This window comes from Mesocricetus auratus, unplaced genomic scaffold (assembly GCF_017639785.1).
Source record: "Mesocricetus auratus isolate SY011 unplaced genomic scaffold, BCM_Maur_2.0 Super-Scaffold_100013, whole genome shotgun sequence".
Lineage (NCBI taxonomy): Eukaryota > Metazoa > Chordata > Mammalia > Rodentia > Cricetidae > Mesocricetus > Mesocricetus auratus.
Window position 1 is genome coordinate 72,482,341 of NW_024429196.1, and position 20,384 is coordinate 72,502,724.

Sequence of the window (20,384 nt, forward strand, 5' to 3'; positions counted from 1 at the left end):
GACCACAAGAAAATGAACCCAGTGACATCTCCATGACATCTGAGACCAGATGTCCTTTGGCTTCATTGAAAGTCCCTTTTCCACAGGCGTTGCCAGCCTCTAACTCATATAAACACCATGAAGCTGGGAAGCCAAAGTATCTTGGGACCTATATCCCTGTGTTGGTAATGACACGGTGTGACTCTGTTGTTAAATTTTGATACATAGGACTGTCATGTTAGTGAGACAGGTGAGAATTTAATGCGTGCTTCTAGACAGTGGCTGTGTAATGTTAGCTAAATGTCTCTGTTTCTTTAAATTTCCCCCAAATCTGGTGCTGTCTCATTTCTTCACGGCAATATGCGGATCTGATAAGGTAACTAGATAGACGAGATGAAACAGAAGTAGGAGGAGAGGGGGGCTAAAATTGAACAGCGGCCATCACCTTGTCTTAATTTGTGGGCGAAGATGGGTCAGAAGAAGAGAAAAATGTTTCAAGCGGAAAATCCATAGGAATATAAGCAGATTTCCCCCCCTCCCCCTACTTTATGAGACAAACCGCTGTTAATCGAATGCGTGAGAACCCCTGTGTCTGAGGGCCAGTGAGCTTTCTTTCCTTCAGTTTCTCTCTCAATGACCAGCCACAAGGTAAAAACGAAGAGTTCATGTCCTTCCGGAAAGCAAAGAGAACTTCTCTTGTGGCATGGCACATGCCTGCTGCCGTCACCACTGTCTTCATCATTATCGCCTTTATCATTATCGTCACTGGCAGCAGGACACAGGGTGGGATGGAGGTGCGGCAGGGTGCAGCTAACTGGGCTGGGCCGCCCTGTGGCGTGAATGCATCCTGCCTAAACCTGTCGGGAAGGCAAAACAGGTGGACACAGCCTGACTTCACTTTGTAAATAACTTCCACATAAAATTAGATGCGCAAGGGCAAGTTCGAGGCAGAAATGAACCCACGGGGAGCGTGTGAGGTCCTCCTGTCTTCTGGGAGGTGGGGAAATGCACAGGAAGGGGAGGGAAGTTCTGCTGGAATGAGCAGAATGGATTCTCTCCCTCCAACCCTGAAGCAGCATCAGGGGCGGGAGCTGTAAGGCACGAGCCTTCTCAGGTCCAAATAGTTGCCTGAAGACTGAGATAAGCTTTTCTGACAGCTTCCTAATTCTTTGCTCTGCCTCCCCTGCCTAAGTTAACCTGTGCTCATTGAAAATAATGGCATCCATGCAGAAATGATAACACACTATCGTTTGTGTGCTTCAGCCTGCCCCGCCCCAAGGGAGTCGTCCAGAGAGTACTGTGTCCTTCAACCCCTATGAGCCAACAGGAGGGCCCTGGGCCCCAGACAGAGGTGAGAGGTGCACTTCTACTCAATGAACACTCAACGGGTGCCTGACGTTGTATAGAGTCAGCTTACAACTTCCTGGCACTGTTCCAAATCTGCCTTCCGGGGATGGTTATCATTAAGCAGTGGTGTCCAGCCACAGGAAGAAGATATCACATATCCATAAAACAAGCAGTTCTGTCGAGTAAAAGTGGTCTTTTACACTTAGAAAAAACAAACAGCAAAAACACAATCGTCACCATTGACAGCACCAGGCTTCTGCTTCAAATTCCGTGTCTGTCATACTCCATAGACTGCCAGTACCTTTCATGGAAGAACATGTAGTCTTGGCAGTAGGCACAGCTCAGTCATGATGACTGGGAGGCCATAGGGGTGACTTGTTCCCAGAAGTGGGACCTTTGGAGGCTTTCCTGGGTTCATGAACTTTTTATTAATGAACTTGGGGTTTGTTTATGTCTAGAAATTGCCTCCAAACAAAGGCCTAAAGCAACAAGGGTCAATTCTCATTTAATTTTACCTTGTGGTTGGAGATGTAGCTCATGGAAGAGTTATTGTCTGGCATGCACAGAGCCCTGGGCTTCATTCCCAGTACTGCAAAGCCAGGCAGAGTGCCGTCCACACCGGCAAGGTCATTGTTGGCTGGATGTTGAGTCCATGGCCCTTTACTCAGAGTTTGGTAGCCTCAGAGTAGTAGACCTCCATTCATAGCATCTCAGATATTAATCATTGTGAATTTTCATAGCCTTGCCTTGGGAAGCACATCTATTAATTCTCTTGAACTCTGTTGGTTGAGTTATAAAAAGTCAGCAAGGAGCATGTCATTGGCTGCACCTCTCAACAGGAGAGTGTCAAAGAATGGTCACACCTTAGTTAAAACCTAAGGAGGGGGTGTTATCCACCTTTACCACTGCTGTAGAGGACCCATCTTGATGTTCTTTCTTGCTTCCGTTCCCGGCTGCATGCGACTGCCCCGTACGACCAAAGGAGTGGGGGGCAGGGTATCAAGGGGTAGCACTCACAGGAGTCCTGTCTGAAGTTATGTGTAACCTAACTACCTTGCAGGCCTTCAGAGAGAAGCCCTGCCAATGGACACAGAGGTGTATGAAAGCCCTTACGCTGACCCTGAAGAGATCCGGCCCAAAGAGGTCTACCTAGACAGAAGCCTGCTGACCCTGGAGGACAATGAACTGGGCTCTGGTAACTTCGGGACCGTGAAAAAGGGATACTACCAAATGAAGAAGTAAGTACCATTGCCTGCCGTGCTACTGTCATCCTCAGTGTGAGCATGTGTCCTGGAAATGTCTAAGAATGCACCTGGATGTCCGTTTATTCCCACACGTGAAGTTTAACCTGGCATGCTGAGCGCTTTTTCACTTGCGTTATATTTATTCATTTCTGCTGCATTTTTTCATCTATGTTTTATTTTGTGTGTTGCGCACATACGCCCCAGCACTTGTCTCCTGTAATCAGAGGACACGGGAGTTGGTCCTCTCTCTCTCACATGGGTTCTGGGAACTAAACTCGTCATCAGACTTGGCAGAAGTTCTTTTACCAACTGACCCATTTCACCAGCCTTCATTTCTGACTCATTTGTGAGAAAAGTACCCTTTGTGTGTGCTAACTGTAGTTATAGTAATGAAATGTTTATTTTAGTGTCTGTGCCTTATAGGAAATAACTAAATAGAAATAAGCAAATTCATAAGAAAATATGAATATATTATACCTCCCAAACATGACTACCTGTGACTAACCTTGGTGTGGGCAGCTGCTGGATCTTTACATGCGTGTAAAAATTTTAAATATATGTATGTGAATCACAGTCACTTCTGAAGTTGAATGTTAAGAGACAGAGAGCAGGCTCAGCGGTTAAGAGGATGCACTGCTCTTCCAGAGGGCCTAAGTTCACTTCCCAACATCCACAGCTGCCTGTAACTCCAGCTCCATGGAATCTGATGCCCTCTTCTGGACTCTGGGGGTACCTGCACTCAACATGCACATTACCGCGCACACACACACACACACACACACACACACACACACACACACACACACACACTTAGATACACAATTTAAAATAAACCTTCTGAAAACCTGAGTATTAATTTTATGTATTCAGACATAGATTTTCCCCGATTTGTCTTAGATTATTTTAATTCTTTGATACTTAATACCTTGATTAATTAATATGAATCAATATGGCTACTTAATATAAAGTTACACACAATTTCAACTGCAAGTTTTAGGGAGCTGAGAAGCTGTGTTCTCCCAAGACTATTGTGAGGCAAAACAAAACAATGTCTTTGTATCACTGTGTCCTCCAGTTGGTAAACTCAGCCCATTCTCTCCCTGGACTCGGTTCTTCGCACTCTCTCAAGCTTCTCTCAGCAGACTTGCTTAGCTTTCTGGGTCAGCTTCCCTTACATGCATTCTCAGGTAGTTTGTGGGTAGTACTAAGTACTTCTGGTACTCAGGGTAGTTTGATGCCAATGTGTGGTATCATGTAGCATTTTCCATTTGATCTTCTATACCTTATGTATAAACTAAAACTGATTTTATACACAGATGTGACAACCAGCAACGCTGCTGAGTTCACTTGTGACCAGTGGCAGTTTATCTAGCTATTCTCTTTAACACAGAATTGTGTCACTTAGGAATAATGGCAGATCTCTGTGCGTGTGCATACACACATGTGTTTATGTGAGTATGGGTATTTATGTTCAGACGTGTTCACAAGTATGTGTGAGTACACATTTGTGCAGGTGTGTGTGTGGTGTGTGTGTGTGTACAAATGCATGTAGAAGTGAAAACTGAACACCAACCGGGATTCCTCAGGAGCCATCCACCTTGGTTTTTTTTTTTTTTTTTTTTTTGACGCAGGGTCTCTCACTGGAATCTGGGTCTTACTGATTAGGCTATGGAAACTGGACAGAGAACCACAGGGATCCCCCTGTCTGTGCCTCCCCAGTGCTGCAATTATGTGTGTGCCACACCCACATTTTTACATGTTGGGGCATTGGGGATTGAACCCCAGTACACATGATTTCATGGCGAGCGCATAACATGCTGAGCTGCCACCAGCCCAATAATGGTACCTTTTTCATCCTGTCTAATCCTTATTCTCAGAGTGTTTTCCTTGCCTTGGTGCAGTATCTAGGGATTGGAGAGTAGTGTTTTATAACTGCCAGGATCCTCATGCCTTGATACAGAGAGAGATCCCAGCATTCCCCTTGGGTGTGGTTGGTAACTGTACATTATGGGTGCTGTCTACCAGGCTGAAGAATTTTCATTTTGTTCCTGTATTTCTGGGAGGTCTTTAATCATGGATCTATGTTGAATTTTGTTGAAGACTCTCCCCCTCCACTGAGCTCATTCTGTGATTCTTTTTCTTTTGTGTTCCTATGGTGAATTACACCCATCGGGTTTCAGATTTTAAACACGCTCCTTGTTCTTTGAGTAATTTCCCCAGTCTTTCATCAATTATATCTTTTCTTCAGAAGTGATTGAATATAATCTCTGAGTATTTATCTCAGAATTTTCATGTCTTTGATCATGAAGTGTCTTAATTGCTTACTGTTCTATTGCTGGAAAAGATATCACGGTGACCAGGCACCTTACAAAAGAAAGCATTTAACGGGGGGGTGTTACAGTTTCAGAAGGTGAATCCATGCACATCTCGGCAGCAGGAGGGCGTGGTGGCACTGCAGCAGTAGCTGAGAGTTTGTGTCTTATCCACAAGTTGGAGGCAGAGAGCAAGGAACGGGGCCTCCAGGAACTTTTGAAACCTCAAAACTGGCATGCTTCCTCCAGCAAGGCCACACCCACTCCAACAAGGTCACACCCACCCAACAAGGCCACACCTACCCCAGCAAGGCCATACCTCCTGATCATTCTCAAAACAGTTCTACCAACTAGGGACCAAGTATCCAAACATGTGAACCTACAGAGGTTATTCTCATTCAAGCCACCACGTGAAGTTTTAGTCAATTGCTTTCTTACGGTTCCCATAACTGGGCCTTATTCTCTTACATCAGAGCACCGGAAGCCTCATAGACTGGGTGAAGAATCACCCCTTTCTCTTCTGCTTCTCTAGAACAGGTGGTAGTTTCTTTTGTAAACATTTAGAGGAATCAAGAGCCTTTGTCTTTTTTAACGTCTTAATTTGGATCCTACCTCACACCATGGATGTAACAATAGACCCAAATATAAAAATCAAAGCAGGTGGCTAGAGATGACAGAATGGAACCTTTTATGGTCCCAGGAGGACCCAGAGAGGCTGCTTGGGTGCTGATACTATCTACATCCACCTGTAAAGACCACTGGCTACATCCCAAATCATACAACACTAGTTATGTGTGCTTTTTCTGTGTGCCTGTCGGGCTTGCTCTGTTATGCGTCATATTCTATTTGTTGGGTGGGGGTGGGGGTGTGCGTGCGCACATGTGGGAATGGGGATCAAACTTGGGCCATCAGACTTGGCAGCATGCACCCTTACCCACTGAACCTCTCACTGCCCCCTTACTGACGAGTTCTGCTTTTATTCTCCAGTTTGAAGGTTCAGAAAAACAAAAACAAAAAAACCCCCAAAACAAAAAAAGCAACTTCTCTTTCCTGTGGAAATTTTATCACAGGTGTGATTTTTCAAGTCATACATGGTTAATGTTTGTTCTTTCATTTAAGCCATATTTTGTTAGAACATTTTCAAGAATTCAGCATGATCCATGTGATATTTTTATGATAAAATGAAAAGTCTGTGTTATGGAAACACGTTGAGGATTTGCTTAAATTTAACAAAGCACAATGGGAAAGAGATGTGTCTTTAACAATGTGTGAGTTGCCCCAGAATCCCAGAGGTAGAGTCAGGAGGACCAGAAGTTTAAGGTCATCCTCTAATATACACTAAATTTGAGGCCAGAATGGATTACATAAGACCCTGTCTCAAAAAGAAAAAAATATTTAAAAAAAACAAACATATGCTCTTTAATTGTGGGCCCAGACCCTCATTTTCAATATCACAAAGGAAGCTGGCATTCACGTATGCATATTGATATAACCTAGCTGGCAAATCTCGTGACATTGCAGGAAGCTATATGCATGTCACGGCTGGTGGATTTTTTTTTTTGGTTTTACGAGACAGGGTTTCTCTGTATTGTTTTGGAGGCTGTCGGTCCAGCCTGGCCTCGAACTCACAGAGATTCGCCTGCCTCTGCCTCCCGAGTGCTGGGATTAAAGGCGTGCGCCACCACCGCCCGGCACGGCTGGTGGATTTTATAGAAGCTGTTTTAATATTTTACAGTTTGGGGGCTTTGCTCAGCTTGGAGCATTCTCCATCACTGTCTGTTACCCTGGTTTACAGGTGGTAGGGCATTGTTCCTCTGTCTATCAAAGAGCAATGGATTGGAAGACGGCCTACTGCAGAGGCTAACCCTGGGTGATGTAAGCAAGCTCCTACTCATTCTTACAGAGCACCAGCCGCAAACCAGAGCACAATTCCCCCAAAGTCCAACCTGGGGGACCAATGAGTTTATTAGGCTTACTACATAGCATGCATGAGGGGTTGCTTACAGGAGCTGCACCACTGAAAAGTCTGGCTTCAGTGCAGAGGATGATGGCTTCTAGAAGGATGCGTGTGGTCCCTGTCTTAGTTAAGGTTTCTATTGCTGTGAAGAGACACCATGACTATGGGCATCTCTTATGAAGGAAAACATTTAATGGGATGGCCTACATTCAGAGGTTGTCCATTATCATCATGGTGTGACGTGGTTGTGCGCAGGAAGACTTGGTACTAAAGAAGTAGCCGAGAGTCCTACGTTTTGACTTACAGGCAGCAAGAAGTGGTCTGAGACACTGGGTGGTATATTGAGCATATATGAGACCTCAGAGCCCGCCTCCACAGTGACACACTTCCTCCAACAAGGCCACACCTCCTAATAATGACACTCCCTTTGGGGGCCATTTTCTTTCAAACCGTCACCCCCTTCACATACACCCTCACACACTCCTGCTAACCTCACAGTCTGTCTGCTCTAACACCTCCCAAGACCCTGAGTCTGTGTTCAGTTCGGACAGAATCTCACGTAGTTGTCTGGGAGGAGCCAGAGAGAGTTGCAGGAGTCCAGGTGACAGTTCGGTGATGATCCCTACCCTTTCCTTCTGTGAGGGATCAGCGGCAGACAAAGCTGGTCTCGATGCTCTCTTGCGAAAGGCATCACTGATCTGATAGGAATGGCAGCTGTTATATTCAGAGGGAGTTAATGATGAGCTTAAACTGCTGGTCCTCCGGGATCTACCTCTGGGATGCTGGGTGGGGGTCACAGGTGGTCACCCCCATGCCCAGGTCACACATTGTCAAAGCTCAGAGTTAAAGATAAACACTTCTCTCCTCCCATCCGACTTTGTTAAATTTAAGCAAGCACCAATGTGTTTCCAAAATACAGATTTTTCATTTTTCATTAAAATATCACATGGATCATGCCAAACTCTTGAAAACAAAATGTAGTTTAAATGAAAGGACAAACATTAACTATGTATGATTTGAAAAACTACACCTCTGGATAAAATTTCTATGCGAATGAGTAAAATGATACTAGCTGTTTTTCAATGCATTCATGGTGTGTGGTGTGTGTGTGTGTGTGTGTGTGTGTGTGTGTGTGTGGTGTGTGGTGTGTGTGCACGCACATGCGTGTGAACAGGTACTCCTTCCATACCACCCATATAGAGTCACAGAACAACCCTGGGTGTCACTTCTTACTTTTTTCCTTGCTTGAAAAGAGACTCTAGGAGTTTGCTGCTGACCCCACAAGTGTCCATGGATTCTCCCTTCTTGCCCTAGAAGTGTTGGGATTACAGACATATACTACTATATCCAGCTTCCTGTGGGTTATGAGAACCTGAACTTGGGTCCTCACGCTTGCAAAACAAGCACCTTACATCCTGATCTGTCCCTCCTGCCTGTGGCCATTTTCTGAGTGCAGCACGCGTGTCAGCATTCACTAATCCCAGCCACCAGGGGCACTGCGCCTCACAGAAGAGAACTTCTAGACAACGTTGCAAGTTTCTCAGGAGTTACCATCTGTATTACAGAGTTGTGAAGACAGTGGCTGTGAAAATCCTGAAGAATGAGGCCAACAACCCCGCACTGAAGGATGAGCTGTTGGCCGAGGCGAACGTCATGCAGCAGCTGGACAACCCCTACATTGTGCGCATGATTGGAATCTGCGAAGCGGAGTCCTGGATGCTGGTGATGGAGATGGCAGAGCTGGGGCCCCTCAACAAGTACCTGCAGCAGAACAGGTGCGTGGAGCTCGGGTGCACGGGAGCTGTGCTCTGCACAGCCCTCTTGGGCTGTGCTGGGACCTGGCTTCTGTGGGGAGTACTCTCTCTCTCTCTCTCTCTCTCTCTCTCTCTCTCTCTCTCTCTGAGTGTGTACATCTGCGGGAGCACACCTATGTGTGAATGTAAGCATGTGAAGAACAGATGTCATTCTCTATCCTCTATCACTCTCCATCTTCTTCTTCTTCTTCTTATTATTATTTATGTGTATATGTCTGAGTCAGTGTGTACCACATGAGTGCAGCTACTCACAGAGGCCAGAACAGAGTGTCAGAGCCCTTGGAGCTTGAGTTCCAGACAGCTGTGAACCTCCCAACCGAGCTCAGGCCCTATACAAGAACAGCACGCGTTCTTTACCACTGAACACTCGTTTAACTCTCTGTCTTATCATTTTGAGACAAAACTCTAAAGCTCACCAATTCAGACAAACTGGGCAGGCCCCTGGGCCCTGGGGATTCCAGGTCACAATTGTCATACTGGCTTTTATATAAGTGCTGGGGATCCCAAGTCGGGTCTTCAAGCTTGTGTATCAGCTGAGGCATCTCCCTAGCCTTCGTGAGAGAGCAACTCCAATCCACCATTTGGTCGTTAGTCTTCTCCTTGAATCTCTGTCCAGTGACACGATCCTTAGTGTGTGTGGACAGGTCATCTCCCTGCAACAGGCAAACATTCTGCTTAGATAAACACCTTGAACAAGCCGGGCAGTGCTGGCACGCACCTTTAATCCCAGCACCTGGGAGGCAGAGGCAGGTGGATCTATGCGAGTTCGAAGCCAGCCTGGTCTACAGAGGGAGCCCCAGGACAGGCTCCAAAGCTACACAGAGAAACCCTGTCTCAAAAAACAAAACAAAAAAACCACCTTGAGGAAACACACTCCTGGGCACCAGTTTTGTCTCCCGTGGTTGACTTCTTGAGTACCTGCATCTGAAGGGGCAGGCTACTGCTCACAGATTGCTCATCAGCGATCTGGGCACAGCTGCCCTAAGGCGGTGGTCCCTAGAGAAATGCTATTGGAATGAACCAAATTCAGTGACTTAGCTCATCTCGTTGTCGCTACATTGTTTGTACTTTCCTTAGCTGCTGCCTCAGGCTAACTGTAGAAAGGCGTTGCGAGCCCTTCTTTACAGGCAGGAAAAGGAAACACAGAGTTGATTTGTAACCTGTCCAGTATAGAACAGGGATTCAGAACCATCCCTGACTCTCCTGAGTCAAGGCTGACCACTTCTCATTTTATACAGTTTTTCTTTATTATCTACAGTATGCATGTGTGAATATGAATGTTTGTACAGGTGCAACAGGTGGAGACCAAAAGTCAGCCCAGAGCAGTGCCGGGCCCCTGGAATACCGCCTGCCTCCTTTGAGACAGGGCTCTCTCACTGGTCGGAGCTCATCAGTTATGCCAGACCTGTTGGGCAGGGAGCACCAAGAATCCACCAGCTTCCCTTCTTCAGCATTCAGACTGCACACGTGGGGCCTCACACCTGGCCTTATTTTTCACACTAGCTCTGGGCATCGAACTCAGGTCCTCATGCTTACAAGATGAGCGCTTTGCCACCTAAGCTGTCTCCACGGCCCTCTATGACTTTCTGCGAGTGCCTGAAAATGAAACACACTGAACTGTGTGTCAGAGAGATTACCTGGCACACTCTGCCTCCTGGGTTTTCCCCCCTGTGTCTGTGTGCAGCATATGTGTGTATGTACACATGTGCATTCCCATGTAGACATGCAGAGGCCAGAACATTGTGTGTCCTCCTCTGCCTCTTTCTGCTTTATTCCCTGAGCACACAGCCAGGTGTGGTAGGTAGCAACCCCAGAGAGGCAAAGGTTGGTGGATCTCTGTGAGTTTGGGACCAGCCTGATCTACATAGCAAGTTCCAGACTAGTTAGGGCTGCACAGTGATGCCCTATCTCAAAACAGAAAAAAATGATTCTCTCACTAAGCAGGAAGGTCTGCTATTTTGCTTTGTTTAGTTTTTTTTTTTTTAGTTATGCTGGTGACCAGCATACCTTAGGGTCATCCCGTCTCTACCCGCTACCAGTGCTGGCATTACAGTACATGTGGCCATGCTTAGCTTTTTTCACATGGATTCTGGGGAATCAAAATGTAGGCCCTCACACTTATGCAGCAAGTGTGCTTACACTGAGCCAACTTCCCAGCCCCTGACCTATTGTTTAAAAAGAAGGAATGAATGGACCCCTCTTCCACGTGCAAGGAAAACATAACTGCGTGTTTGGAACGACCACTGTCTGCTCTTACTAATGATAGTCTGTGATTCTAGGCACATAAAGGATAAGAACATCATCGAGTTGGTTCACCAGGTTTCCATGGGAATGAAGTATTTGGAAGAATGCAATTTCGTGCACAGAGATCTGGCTGCGAGGAACGTGCTTCTGGTCACCCAGCATTACGCCAAGATCAGCGATTTTGGTCTCTCCAAAGCCCTTAGTGCTGACGAAAACTACTACAAGGTAGGACAGCCCAGTTTAGGCTCATGGCTGCAGGCTGAGGGACAGCTCAGTGCAGGCTCGTGGCAGCAGGTCATAAAAACATTGAAAGATAAATATATGCTCTTTGTATTTCATTGTGGTAGAAATCTCACTAGTGACCTTGTGGAAAAGCGTTCTTAAGTTTAATTCTGTCAGTCAAGTAACAAAACCCCAAATACTTAACATGTCTCAACTGAAGACTCATTCAGACCAGCACCTTACGTTTTTGATTTTACATTTATATATCCTGTGGTGTGTGTGTAGGCACGTGTGCTACCGTGTACTCATAGACATCAGAAGACAACTTACAGGAGTTGATTCTCTCCTTTTATCATGTCTATCCTAAGGATCGAACTCAGATCTTCAGGCTTGGCAGCAGGCACCTTACCCACTTTAACCATCTTGCTGGCCTTGGAGTTTGAGTTTTGAAAAAAAAATGATGGAATGTTTGTGCTGACTTGCTTTCATCAATATAAATTGAACACGTTAATTTTTCTATTTTTTAGGCAGGGTTTCCTGCAGCCCAGGCTGGCTGCACAGGCACTGAGTTCTGGGGTTATAGGCATGCACCACCGTCATTGGGACTCAAAGGGAGGGCTTCATGCATGCCCACTACTAAGTCACTTCCCCAGAACTGGTTGACTCTTGAGAGATTTTTCTGACTCCTTCTCAGTCGAGCTGACACTATGAGTTCAAGCAGAGGCTTTTCTCCACCCCACTTCTCAAACCCTTCTCCTGCATGGCTCGGCACGCCTGACTTATCTCAGAGTGTCACTCTGCTTCCAGGCCCAGACCCATGGGAAGTGGCCCGTGAAGTGGTACGCCCCCGAGTGCATCAACTACTACAAGTTCTCCAGCAAGAGTGACGTCTGGAGCTTCGGGGTCCTGATGTGGGAAGCGTTCTCCTACGGGCAGAAGCCTTACAGAGTGAGTCATGCTGTTTCATGTCTCAGCGCGTGGCCTTAGGAGAGCATCACCCGGTGTAGGATTGTTGATACAGGAACCTGGGGTTGATACAGGAACCTCTAACGGTGGGCAGTTAGTGTAACCTCAGCTTACGTTTCCACTGTGTGTTACGTACACTCAGGAGACATAGCTCCGGACCATCCTTCTTGAGAGTTGAAATAGAAATGGCGACAGTGACAGCATCAACTGTGTTAGCTGTTGCTATGTGTGTGCACGTGTGGTGTGTGTGTGTGTGTGTGTGTGTGTGTGTGTGTGTGTGTATGTGTGTATGTTCCTGGATGTAACCAGATCCTATGGTGCCACTCAATAGATTGTCACAAATGAAGGCCCTACATCCCAACCCCAAAGACCCCCTTCTCCCCAACATTTCCAGCCCCTCACACTGGCAGTCACATCTGATTCTAGGATTCTAGAGGAAGGGTCCCTAGCATTGCGACAGATGTCACTGGGGGTGAGGTACTTTTGTTTGCTGACATATGTTTGAAAAGCTTGTGTGCATTTTCATGTCTCAGGGGATGAAAGGAAGTGAAGTGACCACCATGCTGGAGAAAGGGGAGCGTATGGGGTGCCCTCCAGGATGCCCCAGAGAGATGTATGACCTCATGAACCTTTGCTGGACATATGAGTGAGTACCCAACCCTTGCCTCCCTCGACCTGATGGCTTATAGAAGCAGATGGTGTGGCTACTGTCCTAGTTATTTCTGTTGATGTGATAAAATGTCTGGGCCAGAAGCTAACTTAGGGGCAAAGGATTTATCTTAGCTCAGAACTCCAGATTACAGTCCCTGATCACAGGGGGGTCGTGGGGGCACGAACTGAAAACTTTTGGTCACATCATCACAGTGGAGATCTGAGAGAAAAGCTGTTGTCCCTGCCTCTGGTGCTCATCTCACTTCCTCCTTTCTGGGAAAGGCCAGGATTCCCTGACCCAAGGATGGTAACCCATGGTGGGCTGGGTCTTCCCATCAAATAACATGATCAAGACAATTCCCCCACAGGCCGGCCTGTTCTAGACAACAGTCCCTCGTTGAAACTGCCTTCCCAAGTGGTTCCAGACTGTGTCAAGTTGACAATTAAAACTGAGCTTCACAGCTGGTGTCATGGTTTTTGTGACCCCTGGGAAAGGACCACAGACCCAATCCAGTTGTAATTAAAGATTTATTAATTAGTTGCTCTGGGGCAAACAATCTAGGAGCCAAATTTGAGAAGGCAGTGAAGCGGGCTAGGGGGGTGGGGAGGTTGGGGAAGGGTGTTTTGTTTTGTTTTGTTTTCAAGACAAAAACCACAAGAAGGCCTTCAATATCTAAGCGAGCAAGCAAAATCTGGTCGTTTTCTTCAAGTTAAGTGGTTAAAGCAACTCAAAACACTCTTTAGGTATCTGCATAGCAAGTTACAGAAGCCAAAAAAGCAGTTAGTCGTATCATAACAAGTAGAATGGTCATGGCTGTACATCTTTGGATGGGGGTCACTGAGTCAGGGTGACTGGGAGCTTATCTTCCAGGGACGGAAATCAGTGACAAACAGCTGGTGGGTACCAAGACGGATGCGTAACATAAAACGGAGTTTCTTTAGCCATCACAATGGGGATTAAAATGAAGTGTGAATTCTTTTGATGTATCAGGACTGTGCTGCCTTCTACCTAGATGGGGCAGGAGGTGGGCCAGAGGTGGACTGTTTTACTATCCAATCATGTCTCTTCGAGGCAGGTGTGTATGATGTGCAGTGTATATGATGTGCAGGTGTGTATATGATGTGCAGTGTATATGATGTGCAGGTGTGTATGATGTGCAGGTGTGTATGATGTGCAGGTGTGTATGATGTGCAGGTATGTATGATGTGCAAGTGTATATGATGTGCAGGTGTGTATGATGTGCAGGCGTGTATGATGTGCAGGTGTGTATGATGTGCAAGTGCGTATGATGTGCAGGTGTGTATCATGTGCAGGTGTATATGATGTGCAGGCGTGTATGATGTGCAGGCATGTATGATGTGCAGTGTATATGATGTGCAGGTGTGTATATGATGTGCAGGTGTATATGATGTGCAGGTGTGTATGATGTGCAGGTGTGTATGATGTGCAGGTATGTATGATGTGCAAGTGTATATGATGTGCAGGTGTGTATGATGTGCAGGCGTGTATGATGTGCAGGTGTATATGATGTGCAGGTGTGTATGATGTGCAGGTGTGCATGATGTGCAGGTGTGTATGATGTGCAGGTGTGTATGATGTGCAGTGTATATGATGTGCAGGTGTGTATATGATGTGCAGCGTATATGATGTGCAGGTGTGTATGATGTGCAGGTGTGTATGATGTGCAGGTGTGTATGATGTGCAGGTATGTATGATGTGCAAGTGTATATGATGTGCAGGTGTGTATGATGTGCAGGCGTGTATGATGTGCAGGTGTGTATGATGTGCAAGTGCGTATGATGTGCAGGTGTGTATCATGTGCAGGTGTATATGATGTGCAGGCGTGTATGATGTGCAGGCGTGTATGATGTGCAGGCGTGTATGATATGCAGGTGTGTATGATGTGCAGGTGTGTATGATGTGCAGGCGTGTATGATGTGCAGGCGTGTATGATGTGCAGGTGTGTATGATGTGCAGGCGTGTATGATGTGCAGGCGTGTATGATGTGCAGGTGTGTATGATGTGCAAGTGTGTGCAGGTGTGTATGATGTGCAGGTGTGTGTGGTGAGCAGGTGTGTGTGATGTGCAGGTGTGTGTGCAGGTGTGTGTGTGCAGGTGTGTGTATGTGAAGGTGTGTATGTGCAGGTGTGTATGTGAAGGTATGTGTGTGCAGGTGTGTATGATGTGCGGGTGTGTATGATGTGCAGGTGTGTGTGTGCAGGTGTGTGTGTATAGGTGTGCTCGTACACACCTGCGCACGTGGAGGCCACAGCTGACTGTGGGTGTCTTCTCCCATCACTCTCGACCTTGTTTTTTCTTCATTTAACCTTTTACTTATTTGTGTGTGTGTGTGTGTGTGTGTAAGCATGTGCATATACAAGTATTAGAGTGTGTCTCAGCACATATGTGAAGGTCAGAAGACAACTTTTGGGACTCAGTTCTCTCCTTCTACTGTGTGGGTGCTGAGGATCAAATTAAGGTCCTTTGGTTTTACAGCAAGTGCCTCTGCCCACTGAGCCACCTCACTGGGCCTTTCCACCTTATTATTTGAGGCAAAACATCTTTCCTAAACCTCAATCACACCACTTCTGCTTAACTGGCATGGAAATCACCTGTGTCCACCCCCCAGTACTGGACAAATAGGCCCGGCCATATCTGACTTTTATATAGCTGTTGGCGACCAACACTCAGATCCTACACTTGGACAGAGGCATTTTATACACTGAGCTGTCTCCCTATTCCCTGTGCCATTTTTATAGAAGGAACTTGAACACCGGAGGATTGTGTTAACCTGCAGGGCTAGGAGCCATGCCCTCATGAGCACAGAGGAAGTGAGCTCCCTTTCAGTCGGGAGGTGAAAATTTCACCCATCATTTGCCCACCTCAGCGTCTCACTTGTCAACAGCACAGACCCACCGTGCATAGATTTAGGATACACGGCGTCTGCTCTTTGCTCTGGTCACGGAAGTCCGTGTGCCCTTGAAAGAGCACATGTCATCACCCCCTCTCTGAAAGTCCAGCCGGGATGCAGGTAGGGCGTGTTACAGCTCTGTCCATAGATTTTGAGCCAAGAGACTTGGGAGATAGTTCTATTGGTAGCGCACTTGGTATGTAAGTGGAGAGACCTGAATTCAAACCCCAGAGCTTATGTAAAAGTGCCAGCCATGGTGGCATGTGCTTGTGGTCCCAGTGCCAGGGAAGAGATGGAGACAGAAGATCCCAGAGTCTTGCTGATCAGCCAGCCTCGCAGAGGGACCAGTGAGCTGTTTTCAGACATGGAAGGCATTCCATAACATAGTGCAAAATTCTTCCAGCTCAGAAGGCCACGGATCATGAGGATCTTGTAAGATGCAGGCTTGTGCTCTGTAGCTTGGGAATGGAAAGAGACTTCTGACCACACTGGTACAGGGTGCAGTGACCGGTACTTACCACCAGGGGGCACAGTGGTATAATCATGTTTCACAAGTTACCTACAAAAACTAATGCATCTCTTTCTCCTTCAGGGTAGAGAACAGGCCGGGATTCTCAGCTGTGGAACTGCGGCTTCGCAATTACTACTACGACGTGGTTAACTAACAGCTTGGGTGCCTGTCATTGGCCACCTTGGACCCTGGAGCGATTACAGAAACTTCATTCAGATGAACTGGTTTCCAGAGTTTCCTCTCCTTCTGCCCTGGGTGAGAGCTGAGCCAAGCTAGGACTCACCTTCACCGCCGATCTGATCCCAAAAGACAGGGCAGCAGCAAGACCCATGTGTTCATCATTCTGGTTTTTGCTTCCATCCGTGTGGTTTTCATTATGGCTCACATTCGGGAACAGTTTCCAAATCCTCGTCACATCGTTCTGTTCCTCTGGGTCCGGGATTGCAATGTTCCCCTGCGATCAGGAAAGTGCCGTGATACTTAAGCAAAGGAAATAAAGAGAAAACTCAGCGGCACAGCTGGCAAGCCCCAAGGCGGTTAAGGACAGTCACAAGCCTGGACACTGGTTCTGCTCTTGCACCGGAGACAGAAAAACCACATGGATGAGGCACTCTGACTTAGCTGACACGGCCCTGGCGTCTGCCTTCCCGCAGAATGACTTCAAGTCTGTCCTGGTGTGCTTGCAGGAGGAGGTGTGAATAACGTTCCACACACACGGAGGCTGCCGGGGAAGGTGGGCCCCCTCGACCCTCTACAAATGAGCAGAGTGTGTCGGGGTCAGAACCCCTCCCTTCTGCGGAGGGAGCGCAGCCAGGATCCCTTCTGAGTCCGTGATGCCACGCATGTCTGCTGGGTACTTTTCTCATTGCCTCCACAAAAGACCCCACAAGCAATTTAGGGAGGAAGGGTCAGTTTGGGCTCACAGTTGGGATAGGCCATCATGGTTGAAAAGACTTTACAACAGGAAGGAGAGACTTGGCGGCCTGAGCAGGAAGCTGGAAGGTCACGTGACACCACACGCAGGAAGCAAAGCGTGAACAGAAAGTGGGGTCAGGCTATACGGCCTCAAAGCCGCCACCACCCCAGTGATCCACTCCCTTTAGCAAGGCCCTACCTCCCAAAGGTTCTCTAGCTTCCTAGACAGTGAGTGCCACCAGCCAGGGACCAAGTGTTCAAGCGTGTGAGCCTTGAGCGGTGGGGTACTTCACATTCAAGCCACGGCAGGATCCGCCCGTTTCTGTTGCTGTAGCTGAACACCTAGAAGGGCCATGTACAAAGAAACCAATCTGTTACGTGTGCGCGCCCCCTCTGCTGTAGAGCTTGGAACTTCCACCAAGCAAGTGCAGCGCGAGGCAGGGGCCTTCCTACAGCGTTAAACAGAGCAGGTGAGCCGTCTCAGGCCTGTCCTCCTCTTATGAAGGCCCTGACCCCATCTCAGGGCCCCCCTCAAGACCCCACCTCATCCTCCAAAGGCCCCATCTCCAAACACCATGCCAGTAAATCTGGGTACTGAATCTCCAATACATGGACCCTGAAGGGGCACATTCAGACCAGAGCAGAGGGCAACACAGTGACCAGGACCATCTCAAGATGAGTTTCTGAATGGAATTCTTAATTCACAATAAAACCAGAGATTTGATCTTCACCACGAGAAAGCCTTGCTAAGTGCAATTCTGAGCTGAGGTCATGTGACCTGAGTACCGCTCTATCCTCCTAGCCTTGGCTTATGTGTGGCCTCCCATTTGATCATACACAAAGTGTCACCCATTCATAGCCCTTTTGCTGAGGACCTTAAGAATTACAAAGGCTGCATAGCCCTCATTCTGTGTCTGGGAATAAATACAAACCTCGTCTTCACCTCTGAGACGCTGTGACACATACAGGCAGGGATGGTGTGGGAAGCCCCGTGGGTGGTGGGTGAAGAATGGAGAAAGGGTGTGATCAGTGCCTTTCAGACTGTGGACGCAATGACCTCTCTTAGTCAGGGGCCCTTTAAAGAAGAGTTAAGAAGTACTTAGAAGCCATCAATGTGTTTGGAATCATGCTGACAGATCAGTCGTCTCATTAAAGAGGGGACCCCTGTTGCACTCACTGAGCAGACCCACAGAACACAGAATTACTGATGAAGACCCATGGGTCAGGCACTTGCAGGTTTAGAGTCAGGAAAGGAAGGGACCGATGTATTGGTTATGGAGACAGGACTATCTGGACCACATCTGAGCAAGGACTCTGCTCCCGCCTTCCCCTGTCCCCAGGGTGGGGTTATAGATAAGAAAGGTCACCTCGCAGGTTGGAGAGCACAGGGGACAACCCTGTGGAAGCCTCTGTCTTCTTTTTGGCCTCTCTAGCAGCGTTTCTCCTTTCCAGGGGTTTGAGGCTGACCATTGTCTAGATAATGGCTGAGCAGGATGGAGGCAGGGCCTCTGCCTTCCTCTAGAAGGTTCTGTGTACAGACTTCGCACTGGGGCCAGGTTCATCCCTCTCATCTGGTGAAGATCGTGTCTTGCTGACAAGATTAACTCTCTCCCCTGGGGCCACAGAGAAGGACAGACCGGGAGAAGATCCTCCCCGGATGATTTCCACTACAGATGCTCAAAATTTGCAAGGTCAGGAACCAGTCTTGGCTGGGTCCCGTTTCATGAGCTGCCTCTGAAGACCAGAGCCCCTTCTACCTGGCAGCTGGGCTCACTGTGTACCTTTTCCCTGTGACCCTGTGTCAGCAGAGTGCAAAGCTGCCTCACCACACCCCCAAATACAAATACCTCACGCAGAACTGAATGTCTCTCCAGTAAACACCCAAGCCAACCGATCATTAAAATGGTCTGTGCGTGCACTGGGACACGTCCCCCTGCGCCCAGCCCTGCTTCGTGTGCCAGACGGTGACTCCACAGGGATGCCAGCCCTTGCGATTGCAGCTCTCCCTGCAGAGCGAAGCCCTGGTTGCCAGTGCCAGCAAGCACTCCCACCAGTAGCGGTGCAGAGCGTTTATTTCAGAAATTGTTCTTAATAAAGATCTCCTGTTAGTTTTGTAATGACTTTTATGGAAGTGGGTAGGATAGAATGGGATAAGGCCTCAACCAGAGTTGGCCAGCATCATCCTAAGTGCAACCTGCTTGTGAAATGTTGAGTCCTGGGCCATACTGCTACATGTGAGTGGGAACAGAGCTGAGAGCTCACAGTCAAGTTCTGACAATGGGGGAGACCTGTAAGGAGGGGCCTGTCTTCCTGGGGGAACATCTGTGTCAGGATTCACAGGCTGGGGACCTGACAGCACAACCTTAACCTACTAGAAAGTGGGACAAGGAGGCCCAGAAATCACCTGGGGTGACAGTGGCTCTGCCACTGTCCATGAAGACACCCTGAAAGCAGCAGGCAGAGAATGTAAAGGTTCCAGAGCCCTGAGCTCCTTTGTTCTAAAGGAAGGTATGGGCAGGTGCAAATGCATGCATGCATGCATGACAGACACATGCATGCACCACATGTAACCATACATACACATTCATGCATGGCTAGACAAACATTGCGTGCATGTATACACATGTATGTACAAACACATGCATATGCACATGCAAATGCACACAGTGCATACACATGTATGAATTATGTGCATGTGTCCACAATTACATGTATATGTTGACACACCCTTACCCCCATGCCACCTTGTACACAGGCTAGTCCAATAGTGACAATCCCTCAATCGAGATTCCCTTCTCAGGTGACTCTAGGATGTATCCAGTTGGTAGTTTAAGCTACGCAGGACACAGCACAAATGAGGACCTGAGTGTAACCTCCAGTATTCATGTAAAGAGACATATGTATGCATCTGTTACTCTAGCTCTGGGGAGGGAGAGCCAGATGCAGTGGCGCACATCTGTAACTCCAACTCTGGGGAGTGATGGGGGAAGTCCTTCTGTGTATATGTTTGTCTTATTGGCTGATAATTAAAGCATTGTTGGCCAATAGGGAAATAAGATAGGGACTAGGAGTCAAGGAGGATTCTGGGAAATGAAGTCAAGAGTAGGGAGTCACCATGTGATCCCGGGAAGAGCGAATGCATGAGGCTGGTATCCCCAGTAAGATAAGTCCTTATAAAAGTATATAGATTAGTAGTTATTGGTTAATAATTAAGTCAGAGCTAGCCAATAAGAAATGATAGCAAATGGCCAACGGTGATGTGGCTCTGGGACCAGGCTAGCGGGAAGGGAATGCTCATTACAGGGGAGGG

At 47.5% G+C, this 20,384-nt stretch overlaps 1 protein-coding gene across 3 annotated transcripts in view; it reads left to right on the plus strand.

The window, feature by feature from the left end:
• Syk (spleen associated tyrosine kinase) overlaps positions 1-19,182 on the plus strand; it is a 76,030-nt gene extending 56,848 nt beyond the window's left edge. For all 3 annotated transcript variants that reach the window (XM_021224917.2, XM_013110528.3, XM_013110529.3), the window contains 7 exons: positions 1,243-1,330; positions 2,387-2,564; positions 8,405-8,614; positions 10,933-11,122; positions 11,927-12,067; positions 12,619-12,731; positions 16,241-19,182. In XM_021224917.2, coding sequence (XP_021080576.2) covers positions 1,243-1,330; positions 2,387-2,564; positions 8,405-8,614; positions 10,933-11,122; positions 11,927-12,067; positions 12,619-12,731; positions 16,241-16,313 — 993 coding nt within the window. In that variant the 3' untranslated portion in view covers positions 16,314-19,182. The remainder of the gene's footprint in view (positions 1-1,242; positions 1,331-2,386; positions 2,565-8,404; positions 8,615-10,932; positions 11,123-11,926; positions 12,068-12,618; positions 12,732-16,240) is intronic.
• Positions 19,183-20,384: the final 1,202 nt, after the last annotated feature.